This window comes from Aquarana catesbeiana, linkage group LG10 (genome assembly GCF_042186555.1).
Source record: "Aquarana catesbeiana isolate 2022-GZ linkage group LG10, ASM4218655v1, whole genome shotgun sequence".
Classification (NCBI taxonomy): domain Eukaryota; kingdom Metazoa; phylum Chordata; class Amphibia; order Anura; family Ranidae; genus Aquarana; species Aquarana catesbeiana.
This window is the reverse complement of record NC_133333.1, coordinates 109,397,197-109,415,053: the sequence shown is the minus strand read 5'-3', so window position 1 is coordinate 109,415,053 and position 17,857 is coordinate 109,397,197. Positions and strand designations below refer to the sequence as shown.

At 40.6% G+C, this 17,857-nt stretch overlaps 1 protein-coding gene across 1 annotated transcript in view; it reads right to left on the bottom strand.

Annotated features, from left to right (window-relative positions):
* Positions 1-17,857, bottom strand: part of SIK2 (salt inducible kinase 2) — a 210,806-nt gene that overhangs the window by 106,522 nt on the left and 86,427 nt on the right. The window contains exon 3 of the mRNA XM_073602422.1: positions 12,153-12,216. Within this exon, the coding sequence (XP_073458523.1) occupies positions 12,153-12,216 (64 nt within the window). The remainder of the gene's footprint in view (positions 1-12,152; positions 12,217-17,857) is intronic.

Genomic DNA, 17,857 nt, shown 5'->3' with positions numbered 1-17,857 from the left:
ATTCACCTCTGAATTTAATTTTGATTATATTTAAACAATTGCGGAATGGTATCAACAATTAATAGGCTGGTCAAAGGCAAAAGGCAAGGTTGGTAAGGCAGCCCATACATTATGCATTCTTTTTTGTTCAACCAGAGCGTTAAACAAAAGAAAATACCTCAAATCCCCCATCCACACATTCAATTTGGATGGGGGAATCACTCCCGCTGTGGTGTTATATTTTGACAACAGGAAACCTTCCCCACCATCAGAATACAATGATCAGTGTTACAGGATAATTCAAGGGGGAAACCTTGACCTATCGACTTGTGTACAACCAACCTGCCCATATATCGATTGAAATTCGGCAGGTCCCTGCTGGACCAGACTAATTTCAATCCATGTATGGCTGGCTTAATACAATTTCTGAAGTCAGACATACTTTAACTACATTTTATTAAAAAACTAAACCATTATTGTGAGCCTGTGCTTTGGCCATATGGGAAAAACAACAAATGTACTTACTGTGAACCCTCCACCAGCTTAAAGTGGTTGTAAAGTCTCAAGGTTATTTACCTTAATGCCTTCTATGCATTAAGGTGAAAAACATTCTGTCCTGTAGCTCCCCCCCCCCCTTTTTATTACCTGAGCCGGATCCGATCTAGCGATGTGCACAAGTGCAGCGGCTCCAGCCACTGTCTCTCTCCTCATTGGACAGATTAATAGCAGCGGGAGCCGAAGCTGCTGTCAATCAAAAGCTGTGAACAGGGAGCGGGGGGGGGGCAAGGCCGAGTCCCGTTGTCTGTGCCCCCATGGAAAGTGGCTTTCTGTGGGGGCACCCGATGAAGAGGAGGGGCCAGGAGTGCCACTAGGGCACCCCAGAAGAGGAGGATCTGGGCTGCTCTGTGTAAAACGATTGCACAGAGCAGGTAAGTATAGGTAGGGTTGTTTTTTTTTTATTAAAAAGATAAATAAATTGAAGCTTTACAACCCCTTTAAGCTGGGTATACACTAGTAGAATTGAATTCAACATTTTTTATTGTAAGAACATTCATTCAACTTTCTAATCATTAATGGGGTCAAATTGGTGTTCGTTTTGGACCACAGTGACAATAAAAGTTTTCTTGTGTGTACAAATTTCTATTAGTGAAAGTGGTTTTTGTTCAGTAAAGTCCATTCATTTCAAAATCGAATGTTAGGCTGGATTCACACCTATGCATTTTTAGTGCTTTTTGCATTTTGCAGATTTGCTCTACAGAACTTGTTCCATAGGAAACCATGTAAAAGGGGCTGTAGTGCAAATCTGCAAAATGCAAAAAGCACTAAAAATGCATAGGTGTGAATCAGGCCTTAAAAGCAAACAAAATCTTGAACCACTCTCGAAACATTTGAACGTACTGAAAATTTTTGTACAAAATTAAAAAAAAAAAATTCAACTAGTGTACATTCAGCTTTATACTTAGTTCCCCCACTGCTCCATTAGATTGCTCCTCATGACTAAGCTCCGAGGGGCAGTACAAATAGAAGCGTGGTCTGGCAGGAACCCAGGCTGAGGTTGTCATTTCACAAAACAATTCTCCTGCACTTGGGTGCTGGGTCTAGGGATTTGTGGAGCAGTCAACCATTTATTGTATGGAATGTCAATGGCCTTGCTGCCCTCCTCAGAACAATGGGTGTAATTGGAACTGTAACGTAAATGAAAAAAGGGAGGGTGCACCGACCTTGTGCATTACCAAAAATCATTTTAATAAAGGTAAAAACAGCAATGGTTATACTCACATAGAAGCGTGGTTTACAAGCATATCAAGGCAACAGCAATAGCGAGCGGTTTCTCTAAGGTCTATAGTTAGAACCTGAGATGCCGGAGGACCAGACGGTATTGCAGGGTGGCTAATGCGTTTCGAGGGAGGACACTCTTCCTCAGAGCCAAAGCAATGAAGGACAAAATAATCTGAGCCAGTAAATTCCTGGCTCCAGGACCTATAAACATACATGCTATACAAAACTATTCTGGGTTGAAAAGTTCTCTTTTTAATGTAATCACAATATAAGAACTCGATTATTTTCTTTAGAATAAAGTAATTTTGTACAGTTAGTACATGGTCCCATGTTTATCCTCACTTTCAACTTAAGAACTAGTGGTAGACTTAAGACAGCCATACATGGTCCCTGCTGAACTTGCCAAATTTTAAACCCTGTATGGGCACCCTGGTTGTACACAAGTCAAACTATCAATTGCCCTGTGTACCACCAGCCTGTCTGTTTTTTTCCTGATTGATTAGTGCTGCTGGCTATAGCTGGCAACACTAAGCATTGTGTTTTGCAAGCAGTTCTGAAGGACTACGGGAGGGATTCTCCCATCAACACTGACTGTGTTGATGAGGGAATCAAGCAAGTTTCTTACCTTCCACCCAAAGTGAAAGGAAAGAAAATTGCATAATCATAGACTGCCTTTTCTGTGGATAGTTCTGGTTAAAAAAAAAAAAGTTTAGAACCCCTTTCAAATTTTTGGTTTTTCACGTGTATCTACATTTCCTGTTATATGGTGGCACCTCACCCAAATTCTCTTCTGGATATCTACATTACAATATGCATGTTAAGAGCAGCTTCATAATTTACCCTCCTTCCTTGCTACACCTTATTATTCCAATCACTCCACATGTATTCAATATTAGATTGCATCATAAGGCCCAATGACATCACTTCCTATATATTGGCAAGGGATCCAAACCCATACCACAGCCTTCCATGTGTGTCTAAAGCAAAGCCTTTTTTTTTTTTTTTTTTTTTTTGGATAACGTGATAAGGAGTTAAAACTGGTCTTATTTTTTCTCTGTTAGGGAGAATTACTCTGACCAATGTCACCAGGACTGAGAGTTAAGGAAAAAACAAGATATTAAGTTGTCAGTTGCCAGAACACCTGTTGTGCCTTGAAAGGAAATTTCCCTGGTGGAATAAAGCTGGCCAAAAAATAAAACTGACAGGGGTTTGCACTATTTCCTACACTATCCAAGGTGAAATTTTTTGTTTCCTTTATACACACACACACACACACAAAGCTTGTGATACTTTTTTATAACCTAACCCTGCTTTAGGCCCCTTTCACGCTTATGCCACTTCAAAGTTGCGCGATTTTGCCGCCACGATTTTCAGGGAATGCCCTGTAAGTCGGACCAAAGTAGTGCGGGGACTACTTTGAAGTCGGCACGACTTGAAATCGTACAAATATGAATGGTTGTCATTGGAAATCATGAGGAATGACTTGTCCTCCGACTTTGCAGTTCCAAGTCGCAAGACAAGTCGTACAAGTGTGAAAGGGGCCTTAAACTTCTCCACAACTTTATCCCTGACCTGTCTGGTGTGTTCCTTGGTCTTCATGATGCGGTTTGTTCACTAAAGTTCTCTAGCAAACCCATGGGGGCTTCACAGAACAGCTGTATTTATACTGAGGTCAAATTACACACAGATGGACTCTATTTACTAATTAGGGAACTTCTAAAGGCAATTGGTTAGATTTTAGTTAGTTAGGGGTGTCAGAGTAAAGGGGGCTGAATACAAATGCACGCCACACTTTTCAGATATTTACTTGTTAAAAAAAATTGAAAACCATTTATCATTTTCCTTCCACTTCACAATTATGTGCCACTTTGTGCTGGTCTATCACATAAAATCCTAATAAAATAAATTTACGTTTTTGGTTGTAACATGACAAAATGTGGAAAATTTCAAGGGGTGTGAATACTTTTTCAAGGCACTGTATCATGGGACTGGATGAGAAGCACTATTGCAGCATCTTGGAGCAACTGGAGACAAGTCCTTTACCTTTACCAAGTATGCATCCCTGGCCAAAGTCTTTTTTCGTCCCTCTTGTCTTTTCAGGCACAAGTAGTGCATCCATTCCCGATGAAAACATAAGGCCTACCCTGCTCTTATGACATTCTAGATCACACGAATGGATGAGAAGAACTGCAGCAGCCTGGGGCAACTGAAGAAGATTGTGTCCTTTCCATTCTCCTTAACATTTCCTTTCACCGGTTCTCACTGTTACATTTTATATCCCAGGGATAACACTATTTTAACTTCAAAACACGGCGTAACATTTGTTGCTTGTAACAGTTGTATAAATTGTTGCAAAGTTGTAAGAAATATTGGAGGAGATGAGGTGTTCCAGGAGTCCGCACTCCTACACTTTGCACTGGATACAGGATCCAATGTTACAGCACAAGATAAACACGTATAATCAGCCGAAGAAAGAAAAGAGCAAATTTATAACAACTGGCAGGAACTACTCTGAAAAAAGGAAATTGTTTCTTAAGTTTGACAGCTGCTGATCTAGTGCACATGTGGGAAAGGTAGTGATATCATGATAGATCTGGTCTTTGTCAGCCCCTAAGACCACTGGAAGCAGGCTTACACATGCAATTTAAATAGAACAAAGACTCAAATGTTCCGTTTAACCCCTTGGTGAAATGGCCGAGCAGGACATCTGCACTGAGGAAGCCTTTTTAGAACGTGTTTGAGGTCTTCTGAATCTGGGTTTGGGTTTACGCTGCCTGAAGAATCTATGGTTGCCTCTGAGGATAACTTGCACAATGCCGCCCTACAGACCACAAGCCTCATGTTTGCATAAGGGGCCAATGGGAAAGGAGCTGCAGACGTCACTTGGCATTTTGTGGCAGCTGTACGTCCAGATAAATGTCTATACCAGATGTTGTTCTGCCACCGAGCCAACAGATTACTCAAGAAATCAAACAAAGAAACGCAACCTCAGTGCCCATATTTACTCTACTCAATTTGTGCCAAATGTCAGTTAAATGGCAATTAGACGGCCTTAAGCAAATGTAACCACAACAAAAGAGGTTTTTTTTTATCAGTTTAATTGGTACAATTTTTTTTTTTTTTTGATTCTCCCAAAACACCTGTTTAGGACAATTTGTAAGCGTATACTCTGCAAATATAATATGCAATAGGGTGAATGTATTCAAAATGTTCATAAATTGAAATGAAATTGAAATTAAAAAAAAAAAAAGACATTTTAGGAATTTTTAAAATGAACTAAAGAAATTAATACCGGTGGGAAAAAAAAAAACTCAATATTCCATATTGTATCGTTTTAAATTAGTATTTATAGGTTATAGTGGGGTAATGATTCTGTTACTTCTATGTCTGCCGCATGTAGTTGCTTTAGCAACCATGCCTAAGTTGATTTCTCTAGCAGCAAACAGACGTCATCAATGAATTTTATTGTGACTATCACAGTTCTCTGCAGGCTTTACCTCTAAAGTCATAGTATACTACTTTAAAACTGATGACATCTACCTTATGAAGGGATTAAATGGGGACAGATCATTGGGTGTCAGATACTGCACACTAGGGTAGCTCTCACGTGCCTGCTTGTAAATGGAATGTTAATAAAAGTAGTACTAAAGCATAAGTGTTCTCCTTGTCACCACTGCTGGGCCCTCAGTTATCTGCTGCGTTCCCTGAACTTCCACTTCGTAAAGGAGATGCTGGAAGGTAGGGGAGCAATAGGCTCTTGCAGTTGTCTGAGGAGGGAGCAGGAGTATTGCTTGCCGAGAGCTGGGTGTTTAAATGGACGCACACAGCCCAGGCCATGGGTGTCTGCTTAGCTGCTGACTGGTTATAGGTTTGAGGACCGGCCAAAAAACAAAAAAAGGCACTTCCTCAATTGAAACAATAATAAAAAACAAACAAACAAACAACAAAACAACATCCAGGAATGCTTGAAGGCCCCTCTTCCTGAACTTTTTCATTATACACAAATCTAACTCTGGATTGACAAGGATCTTTCTACTTCAATGACCATCTTTAAAAACACACTTGTCAATAAATATACACCCCCCCCCCACCACCACCACCACCAGCTTTCAAACTCATCTCATTGGTATATTCCCAACTCAATCACCTACCTGCACTGACTGTCCATAGCTATGTAGCAAAATGGGAGTAAGACTTAAAAGCTTAATCTGCTTAAGACTGGCAAACCACTTGATCCGCTACAGCTTCCTGTACTATCATTATTATTACCCTTGAATGGGTAATGACCAGATCGTATCGAATCCTATACAGACTAGCCCATTAATTCCCTGGCCATGCAGGATTATGCTTTAGAGCAGGGGTAGGCAACCTCGGCCCTCCAGCTGTTTCGAAACTACAAGTCCCATGAGACACATTGCAAGACCCTGACAAACACAGGCATGACTCCTAGAGGCAGAGGCATGATGGGATTTGTAGTTTCACCACAGCTGGAGTGCCGAGGTTGCCTACCCCTGCTTTAGAGGATGGCAGACCGCCGGTGATATCTTTCATATATTGTGGACCCGCCCAATGCTGGGCCATTTCTGGACCAGTGTCTTCTCACTCCTATGCACATTTGGGGTGCAAATCTCTACAGACCCCTGTTTGGCCCTTTTACAATTAAAGCCACAAAATATTAGTAATTATTATTAAATATCAGTTCAAACTGCTCCATTTTGTTTTACTGGCCTCTAAGCTAATTACCAAAACATGGTAAAGCAATTTATCCACGACTCTGAAGTTGGATTTCCTACTGATGGCTTCTTTATTAATGTATAACTAGCATTCCTACCAACAACTATGATAAACGCCTCAAAATTTGGAAACTGTGGCTCACATACCAACATCTGACACTTTCCCTGGTGAATCGAGCCTGCATGGTAGTTGGATGCCTCCTGCGTCATGCGAGCGACACACACACACACCTTTCCCCTTTTACTTTTCTCCCTAAACCCATTTCTCATAAGATGCATCAATGCCACATTAGTTAGTCAGCACCATCAACTTATTTCATTTATACTGTATCCATTCCTTTTCACCCTCTTATACCAACTGTACACAAATTACACTTCTGCATATATTATCCCTTAGTCAACCAAGGTTTTTTTTATATTCCATATACTTCCTTGGTGGACATCTATCTGTACATTCTGTCTGTAGTTATTTTCTAAACAATAAAATGTTTAAACATATTAAAATATATAAAAAAAATTTAATATTCAACAACATACATGCCAGTATTTTTGCAAAGCAGAAGCATACTGTATTCTTTTAAGGGTATCTGACTTTATTTTATTTGATATCATATAAAATACCAATTATGCACTGTAATCTGTATAAATCATCTCTAGTTTGTCAAGGCTAAGCAACCCAGTTTAGGACCTTGGCTGATCCTCACAGGGCACATGCCCAGGCCTTTAGCTGCAGGGACCGGCTGTCAGTTTCTGTAGAAGGGCTGCTCTCAGCAGATTTAAGGACTGACCAGTGGCAGCTGGTGCTCAAAAACTTAGGGGGGGGACGCAAACAAACTGAAAAATACTGAACCCCCCCTATCAATTGTAGCCTCACTGTGCCCGTCATATGCAGCCACTTGTGCCCATCAAATGCAGCCACTTGTGCCCATCAAATGCAGCCACTTGTGCCCATCAAATGCAGCCACTTGTGCCCATCAAATGCAGCCACTTGTGCCCATCAAATGCAGCCACTTGTGCCCAGTATATGCAGCCAGGTGTGTTCCCCGGCTCTGCTATCAGTTCAATAACCCCCTAGCGGCCAGTCTGGCGGCACTTACCCAGTGACAGGGCTTCCTCCTCCTCTTCTTTAGTGGCGGGAAGCAGCGGCTGCGGCTCCTGTGGCTTCCTCCGCTTTGTTTCCTCTTCCACCAAAGCGTTAGGAATCTGATAGGATTGCCTAATGCTTTGGCCAACCAGGAGACAGGTCTTACTGACCTGCCTGCTGATTGGCAGGGAGGAACGTTAGTGTGAAAATAGTGAAAATTCATTTGCTATGCCACACAACAGGGTGGGATCAGGATGCAGTGCTCTACGCCAAAAGCCCACCCTATTTTGAAGCCTATTAGAGCCTCTGGCTCTAATCACGTGCTTTAAAATACACACCCCCCGCCTATCCCCGCCATAGTATTTCATGTGTCCAACGTCCTGAAAGGGGTCGGGCACATGAATAGGGAGGGCGACGGAGGTGTCAGGAGCGGGCTGTGCCCGTGCACCCACAATGCACGGGCCGCCACTGGAACTGACTGAATGAAACCTGATTATTGCAAGAATGTAAACAAAATTTTATAAAATGTAGTTATCTGCCAATTTCAGGAGCTAATTACAACGAGGGGAATTTACTAAGACTGGAACAGCCATGCATGGCAACCACTCAGCTATTATATTTCATCTTAGCAGGACAAAGTCAGGTTACTATGCATAGCTGTTTCAGATTCTATCTGCTCCAATTTTAACAAATTTTCCCAATCTATCTATATTTTATAACACAGAAGTTGCTGAAACTTAAAATAGTAAAAAAAAAATTTAAAAAAAAGATTTTTTTTTTGCATTTAACCTCTTATTAACACCTCGATACAGGCATACCCCACTCACTTCTGCATAGAAACCAATGAGCTTCCATGTTTTATTACCAAAGCTTAATTGAACAAGCTGAGGTTAGGAGCTCATTGGTTTCTATGCAGAAGTGAGCCTGGTTTTGCACTTTCCAGCTTTAGTAAATAAACTCCATTGTGTATTTAAACGTGGGGTATGCCTGTATAGCTAAAAATCCTAAATTGGTACAAATTAATGCTTTCCTCTACATGCTCTTCTTAGCTATTTGTTTTTAGCCATTTTTTGTTCAATTTGTGTGGCATAAAAAAAACAAATACAAAAAATTACCAGTTCAGTATCTAGGATTCTAAGGCAGCCGATGAAGTTGTACAGCAAGATTCTTATTTGTGTAAGCAAATAGGACTCACAATTAGACCGGCCATAAAAGGAGAAAATTCCTTTCCTGCAACCAGGGGTTGCAGGAAAGAAATTTGCTCCATTCCCCACCCACCGTATCGACAGGGGAATCCCTCCCGCGGAGTCATTGTGTTCTCCCAATGGGGGAAGCCATCCCCTCCAGGAGAACACAGCGAATATTGCTAGCAGCTAGAACAGCTGCTGGTGATAATCGCATGTAAAATCTGGCAGGCTGGTTGTACCCAATTCGGACGGACGATCTGAACCGGCTGAGATTTGAACTCTCTATGGCTGGCTCTTCTGGTGGTGTTGTGCTCTTCCAACTTTTTCCCACAGCCAAATTTAATGCATTATTATTAATAGAATTATATTAATGTGAGGATATTACAGTTATGGTGGAAAAAAGCAAAAGCATCCTACAGGCAGAAGAGCGTTTTGCATTGTAGTTTTGTAATTTAGTTATAACTTTTTATAAAAAATGTGTTAAGTAGGAGTCAAGACTAGCATGTAAGCTAGCGCACTAAGGACTAAAGCCTAGTACACACGATGAGATTATCTGACAAATGATTGTCCATTTTTTTTTGCATGCTAGTCTCCATATTGAAAATTAAGGGGTTTCTAAAATATGAAAAAAATGATAAAAATTTGGAAGTGATGTAATGTAATTGTATTGTATTTTCAGACGTAAACTGTACTGATTAAAACAAAAATCGTATGGTCTGGTATTGTACGAGAAAAATTTTTGTGTTTGTCCCATTGGAAAATTGCGGAGAAAATCTGTGCACTAACGGTCAGATTATCATACGATCGATTCGAAAGCAGTATTTTTTGTATGATATTCTGATGGTTCCTACAAGGCTTAAGTACAACCTTAACATCTAAATGACCAATTATGGGCAGAAGGGTGTGCCACTACAAACCATAACACTTACAACACACTTTTTGCTTCAGGTAAGCCTATAATAAGGCTTACCCATAGCTACCCTGGATATCTGCTAAATCTGAACAGTTTAGGAGATATCCCCTGTATTTGCATGTGCTGACATCATCGGTGTGGGCATGGTGCATCAGATGTGAATGTGAGTGTGCCGTTACCGGCGGCTCCCGCGCACATGCGCGGGAATGACGTCATCGCGGCTCCGGCCAATCACATACCCGGAAGTAACTCCGGGAGCGATGTTGGCCGCCGGAGCCATGTACGAGGACGGCTGCAGGGGATTCGATTTCAGGTAAGTAATTCATAATGAGCTAGTATGCTATGCATACTAGCTTATTATGCCTTTGTCTTGCAGGGTTTTTTTTCGTCCTAGGGTTTACAACCACTTTAAAACCACGTACCCTTGTGGCTTTGCCCATACTTTGCTATGGTGGAGAGCCTTCAAAAAAAAGTGCCTCCCAAATTCTGAAAGCTGGAAATTGATCAGTAGCATCCTGGAGCCTGGAGTGACAGAACATACTGGGATAAATTTACAAAAAGGCTCATAGGCTGTTCATTTTGAAAAGAAAGTTGCACTGTGCAAGAGGATTTTCCTCAGAGCTTAGTACATGTGGTGAAACTTTACTTTGCAAAGAATAACCATACATGTGCAAAAAAAAAAATAAAAAAAAAATATATATAATATATAACTATTAATATATATATCATTTTGCCTGACTGATGGACATCAACAGAGCTTCACCTGATTTACCAAGCTCTGGAAAAAATGCCCTTGCAACGTGAACAGGCTATTTGCCTTTAGTGAATCAACCCAACTGCATTAGAGTAAAGACAAACGTTCTATTATCACTGACATGCACCTTAGAATCAATGTATGCAAAGTAAAGCAGAGCTCCTTCCAGAAATTCTCAGAAATCCGCTAGTTTAAAGAAAGTTCTGATGATCATCCAAGGTCAAGCTCAGACAATCCCGCTTTCCAAGCTCAGAAGAACAGGAAGCAAATGTTAAAACAATTAGGCCGGAATGAATTAGTCAGGTAGGGAGCAACGTCATTAGAGCTTCCTGGACCTCTCCGATGAAGTGTGATCATGCTAGAAAACAAGCAGAAACCTTTTCAGGGGGCTATTGGGCATGGAAAATGACCCTTTCTTCTTGGCACAGTATAACAGAGGATTTCTTGGGAAAACACCCAGAAGTCACAAAAAAAAAAAAGTTTCCACTGACGTCTGTACAAGAAGCATTCATCAACAATTTCATGGAAGACTAAAGTCTCTTGTAAACAGGTAAATCACTTGTACTAAAGGCTGAGCTTTACTGCCATTCATATCCAAACTCAAAGGGACAGCAGTTACTTTTGGAGAAGACTAGTGGAGTATACTGTACATATGTCCCAAACTTTAACCCACATTCACATTCTTTGTCGTTTTAAGGCATGTGCATTAACTCAATGGGGTTCATTTACTAAAGTCAAATAGACTGCTCACTCTGCAAGGGAATTTTCCCCAGAGCTTAGTGAATGAGGTGAAGCTCTGTTATCATCTACCTCTCAGTCATGTACAAGCAAAACTACTGTTACTTTATTTTTTTTAAATTTCTCTTGCACATGATTGGGTATTCTTTGTGATGTGAAATTTTACCGCATTCACTTAACTCTGGGGAAAATTCCCTTGCATGGTGCAACTTCTCTTGCTAAGTGAACAGCCTATTTGCCTTTAGTAAATCAACCCCGATATATTTTTTTACATCAAGATGCCGTGCATTACAGTGTTAATTTTGTCGACTAAAATATTTTCGTTGGCAAAATGAACACTAGTCGACAAATACGACTAAAACCAAAATGGCATTTTAGTCAAAAGACTATGACTAATGGGTTGGATGGGTCCATCTCTCAGGATTCTGTGGTGTTGGTTTAATCTGCACATAGCAGAAGGAAGAGAGAGGAAACATAAATCAAACTAGGTGCTTTGGATTGAGGCTAGTACACACTATAGACGGATATGCTCTGTTCATTTTTTATCCTAGAGCAGGGATATGCAATTAGCAGACCTCCAGCTGTTGCAAAACTACAAGTCCCGTCATGCCTCTGCCTCTGGGTGTCATGCTTGTGGCTGTCAGAGTCTTGCTATGCCTCATGGGAGTTGTAGTTCTGCAACAGCTGGAGGTCCGCTAATTGCATATCCCTGTCCTAGAGGTTTACAACCCCGTTAATGAAAATATACAAGCAGTAAACATCTAGTTCTCTTTTTTGATCCTTTTAAAGCAATGACCATGAATTTCTTGCTGATTATGTGTTGTCAGGTTGGGAACACCTGAAGCTACAAGTCATAATCATAAAATGATAAACAATGGAGCATTTATCTCACAGAATATGCTTCATGTCTCCAAAGGAGCTGTGCACAGTGAATACACATGGATGGCACCACACTGATAAAGGATAATAAAATCAAGGAACTTACCAAAGATCTCCCCGTTTTTGGCATATTCTGTCACTAGGTAAAGCATGTTTTTGGTTTCCATAACCTAATGAATTCACACAAAAATCATTGTTAGTGTTCTGTAAAATGACACAATAAGTCTTAAGGCTAGGTTCACACTACTGCGACCCCAAAGTCTTGTGACTTGCTTGCGGCTTCCTTGCATCTTTTGTATTCAACATTGACGTCTATGGTACACCAAAGTAGCAATAAAATTAGTGCAGGAACATTTTATGTTGCTGCGACATGAGTCGCATTGATTAAAATGGCACTTATTGGAATAATTTGATTTTGACTTATGCATCTTTGTGTGTTGTAAGTCGCATGATAAGTCGCAACAATGTGAACCGAGGCTAATATGTCATTTAAAAAAAAACAGCGATGCAATTCCAGAAAGTGATTATTACAATTTCATTTTTTAACCCTTGGTCAGTAAAAAGTTGATGTTACTTAGCCTATTAAAAAAATTGTGTGCACTTTAAAGCTTATTTAGTGTAGGTAGCCTTGTAAAGTTAGCACCTAACGTACCAGCACTTGCAGTATTTTCACATACCCTGCAGAGTACCCTGGGAGCCCCTAAGCTGGGTAATAACCAGTAAGTCTTTCTCGACCCTACCCTGTACATTATTACTACTACTAATAATAGTGATAATCAGGAAAATACAGCAAGAAAATCAATGTAGTACAAATGGTTGGGAAATTTGGCCCCTATGACATGTTACGCAAGTAGGGTTTGGAGAAATTTGTGTCACCTGACATAATACCAGTGGTGAGTTGATTAAATGTAACCACTATAGAAGTGTAAGCAATGTATTATCTAGCCAGATTACATTGCCTACAATGTCATTATAACAAGGAGAATGGATCTGAGCAGCACAGTTCCGGCACCTTCAGCACTGAATGTATGTACTGGCAAGGGGTGCTGGAGGGTCTATTTTTGCTGGCTGCTGGGGGGTCTATTGTTGCTCGGGTGGCACTTTGTTGTTAAGGGGTCCATTGTTGCTGGGGGAAAGTCTTTTGTTGTGTAGGGGATCTGTTGTTGCTGGGGGGTCTATTGTTGCTCGGGTGGCACTTTGTTGTTAAGGGGTCCATTGTTGCTGGGGGAAAGTCTTTTGTTGTGTAGGGGATCTGTTGTTGCTGGGGGGTCTATTGTTGCTGGGGTGGAGTCTATTGTTTCTGGGGTGGAGTCTATTGTTTCTGGGGTGGAGTCTATTGTTTCTGGGGTGGAGTCTATTGTTGCTCATTGCAAGGGATCTGTTTTACTATCTTTCTTGTTTTCTTTAACAAATGTCATAGAAATTACTGAGTACCCCAAAATACTTGGTTCTGTATTTTCAGAAAGGTGCTGTACTGGGAGGTGGGTAGGAGGTGAAACCAAGGGATGGTGCTGAGAGACGGGTAGGGGGCGGAGATGAAGAGCGACTCGGAAGGGTGGAGTTCCTGCACCTATTCCCTGATAAAAAAAGCCCTGGATCTGAGTAAAGGGAATCCCTTTTCTCATGACACCTGGGCATTTTGCATAAATGCAGTACTAATAATTCCATTACATGGTAGAGAAGGGTGGAGTAGATGTAGTGCATAGATAACTCTCATACCCCAGCCCTGGTGTGCCAATTTAATGGTTTACATTCTTAAACAAAGCACTTGTAGATGTCTTTGTCCTCTGGCTCCCTTTGCCCTTGTATTATAAAAACATACATGGAAACAGCACGTAGCCTTGGCAGCAGAAGTTAGGCTAGCAAATAAGTGGAGTTAAAGTGTATTTGTGCTTTACCCATGAAGGACAAATTGACAGGTTCACTTAAAAGGCTAACTCCAGGCTTTGAATTTGAAAAGAGATAGAGTAAGCCACAACTACTTCAGAAACACATCAGTCTTCATCGTTCTGGGTGTCCAGGATTTTCTGTAAACCTCCAAGGGGCTGGTAAGCAAAGAGGCAAAAAGAAACAGTTTCCAGGAATAGACTGGGATTTTAACTAAAAGAACAGAGGTATTTACAGAACACTCACCTTAGCTCAGCATTAAGAACTCAAGAATTATAACTTAAGGAACAGAGGTGTATTTACAATACATTCAACTTAGGCCAACATTACCATTTAAGAATTAGGACTCTAGGAACAGAGGTGTAATTACGGTACATTCACCTTAACCCACCATTATACAATGGATATAAAAAGTCTACACACCCCTGTTAAAATGTCTGGTTTCTGTGATGTAAAAAAATGAGACAAAGATAAATTATTTCAGAATGTTTTCCACCTTTAAAGTGACCTATAAACTGTACAACTCAGTTGAAAAACAAACTGAAATCTTTTAGGTGGAGGGAAGTAAAAATAAAAATCTAAAATAATATGATTGTATAAGTGTGCACAGCCCTCTTCAGATCAGCCCACAGATTTTCAAATCAGATTCAGGTCTGGGCCATTCCAAAAAACTTTCATCTTCTAGTGAAGCCATTCCTTTGTTGATTCACTAGAATCGTCGTCGTCGTGCTGAAAGATAAAAGTTCCTCTTCAAGTTGAGCATTCTAGCAGAAGCCTGAAGGTTTTGTGCCAATATTGACTGGTATTTGGAACTGTTCATAATTCCCTCTATCTTGACTAAGACCCTTGTTCCAGCTAAAGAAAAACAGCTCCAAAGCATGATGCTGCCACCACCATGCTTCACTGTGGGTATGGTGTTCTTTTGGTGATGTACAGTGTTGTTTTTGTGCCAAACATATCTTTTGAAACTATAGGCCAAAAAGTTCAACCTTGGTTTCATCAGACCAGAACACATTTTTCCACATTCTTTTGAGAGACTTCAGATGTGTTCTTGCAAAATTTAGCCGAGCTTGGATGTTTTTCTTCGTAAGAAAAGGCTTACGTCTTGCCACTTTACCCCATAGCCCAGACATATGAAGAATACGGGAGATTGTTGTCACATGTACCACACAGTCAGTACTTTCCAGATATTCCTGCAGCTCCTTTAATGTTGCTGTAGGCCTCTTGGCAGCCTCCCTGACCAGTTTTCTTCTTGTCTTTTCATCAATTTTGAAAGGACGTTCTTGGTAATGTCACTTTTGTGCCATATTTTCTCCACTTGGTGACTGTCTTCACTATGTTCCATGGTATAGCTAATGCCTTGGAAATTCTTTAGTACCCTTCTCCTGACTAATACCTTTTAACAATGAGATCCCTCTGATGCTTTGGAAGCTCTCTGCGGACCATGGCTTTTGCTGTAGGATGCGACTAAGAAAATGTCAGGAAAGACCTAATGGAACAGCTGAACTTTATTTGGGGTTAATCAGAGGTACTTTAAATGATGGCAGATGTGTACTTAAAGCGTTTGTTAACCCCCAAAAAAAAAAAAAAAAAAAAATGGATCTTGCTCCTTTAACCCCCCTGGCGGTATTCCCGAGTCTGGCTCGGGGTGGGTTTTCAATACCCAAAGCGGTATCCCCGAGCCAGACTTGGGATCGCATCGCAGGATCCATGTAGAGGATACTTACCTTGTCCCCTGGATCCTGCGACGTCTCCCCGCTGTGATCGGCGAGCCGCCGTGTCTTGCTCGATTCACAGTGCCAAGCTCCGTTCCCTGCGAGCGTTGCGACGCACGGGGACGGAGTTTGGCGGCAAATTCAAAAAGTGAAACACACAGTATAGATACAGTATACTGTAATCTTACAGATTACAGTACGGTATCAAATAAGTACACATCCCCTTTGTCCCTAGTGGTCTGTCCAGTGTCCTGCATGCAGTTTTATATTATAAAAACTGTTCTTTCTGCCTGGAAACTGGAGATTGTCCATAGCAACCAAAACCGTCCCTTTACATCAAAAGTGGCTTTAGACCAGCTAGAAAACAGCGATAATAAATTAGAATCACTTGCAGAATTGAGCGATAGTGATTTGTGGGGAAATCCGTCACCAAACACTAAAAGTAACGAAAGCGACAATTCTGCAAATGAGCAAATTTCAGTGTTTTTGATTTGATTACATTATTGAATATTTTTTATTATTATTATAATATTATTTGGTATAATTATTTATAGTTATTTATTATATTATAATTTTTTATTTCATTTTTCAAACCTTATCATACCTGGGATGTCTACTAGACTCTTGTTTGGACAGATTTAAGTGAATTATTCCTAAGAATTACAGGCCTATAATATAAAACGCCAAATTTCTGTGCAAAATAATTGTACCGCTTTCAGCACCTAAAATTTGAAATAATCATACCGCCAGGGAGGTTAAAGCATGTTATATGACACAGTGCTTGTCCTGTGTCATTTGGCCCCCTGTAACACCTAAAAAAACCTGGCTGATCCTGCCAGTTTCTCCCCACCCCTCTGTAAACTGACCACAGTGTATCATGGCTGCTGAGACCAGACACAGTGGTCAGTTTATGTGCCTCTGTCATCAGCAGCCTGCTATCTGCACTCCTCTCTGTTCCTGTGTCCTCTTCCCCCTTCCTTTCTCTGTCTGTGTGTGACCCGCCCCCCCTCCCTCCTGCTGCTTTCATAACACTAACCTGTATACACCATCAGTACTGCCTCCTATTGCAGTGTCCCCCTCTGTGAGGATACTACAATAGGAGACAGTGCTGATGGTATATACAGCTTAGGGTGACTTATCAACCACTTTAACACGAGCTTGAATGTGATTGCTTAATTCTGAACACAGCTACATCCCCAATATAAGAGGGTGTGCACACTTATGCAACCATATTATTTTATTTAAATTTTTACTCCCCCCCCCAATTGTTTTTCAATTGAGTTGTACCGTTTATAGGCCTAATTAAAGATGGAAAAAGTTCTGAAATTATTTATCTTTGTCTCATTTTTTTACATTCACAGAAACATGACATTTTAACAGGGGTGTGTAGACTTTTTATACCCACTGTACCTCAAGAATTCAAACTTAAGAGACAGAGGTGTATTTACAGAACACTCGCCTTAGCCCACCATTATAACTCAAGAATTCGAACTCAAGGAACCAAGATGTATTTATAATACACTGAAATTAGCCCACCGATATAACTCAAGGAAAGCGCAATAACTCGCATAACTTGCAAACTTAAAGTAGCAGGTTAGTCTAAGAATGTTGCTGCGAGTAGGTTTAAAGTTAGTTTTAAGTTGAACTTCTACTTTAACATTTTGCTATAACTTTGTTATCTCCTATTCCTGGTGCTCTTTTTGAATTTTTTTTTCAGAACTTAACATTGTCCTATTTTGTGAAAACATAAATTAAATATCTCACTAAGCATATGGGCAACACACACAGTGGCGAAGTGGTTAGCAATACTAGGGTCTTCTGTTGGAATCCCAACCACGGCACTTCCTGCCTGGAGCTTGCATGTTCTCCCTGTATCTGCGTGAGTTTCTTCTGGGTTCTCCAGTTTCCTCCCACACTCCAAAGACATGCTGGTAGGCCAATTGGCTCTTGTCTAAATTGTCGTTAGTATTTGTATGTATGAATGTGAGTTAGGGACATTAGATTGTGAGCTCCTTGAGGGCGGGGACTCGTGTGAATGTATAATATATATATGTAAAAGTGCTGCGTAAATCAATGGCGCTATATAAAAGTACCTGTAATAAAAAAATAATGCAAATTGGAGAGCAATACCGTGGAAGTGATTACCATCTCTCATTTACTTTCAGCTCATGTATAAATATATGTAACGGTCACTTAATCTCTATGACTA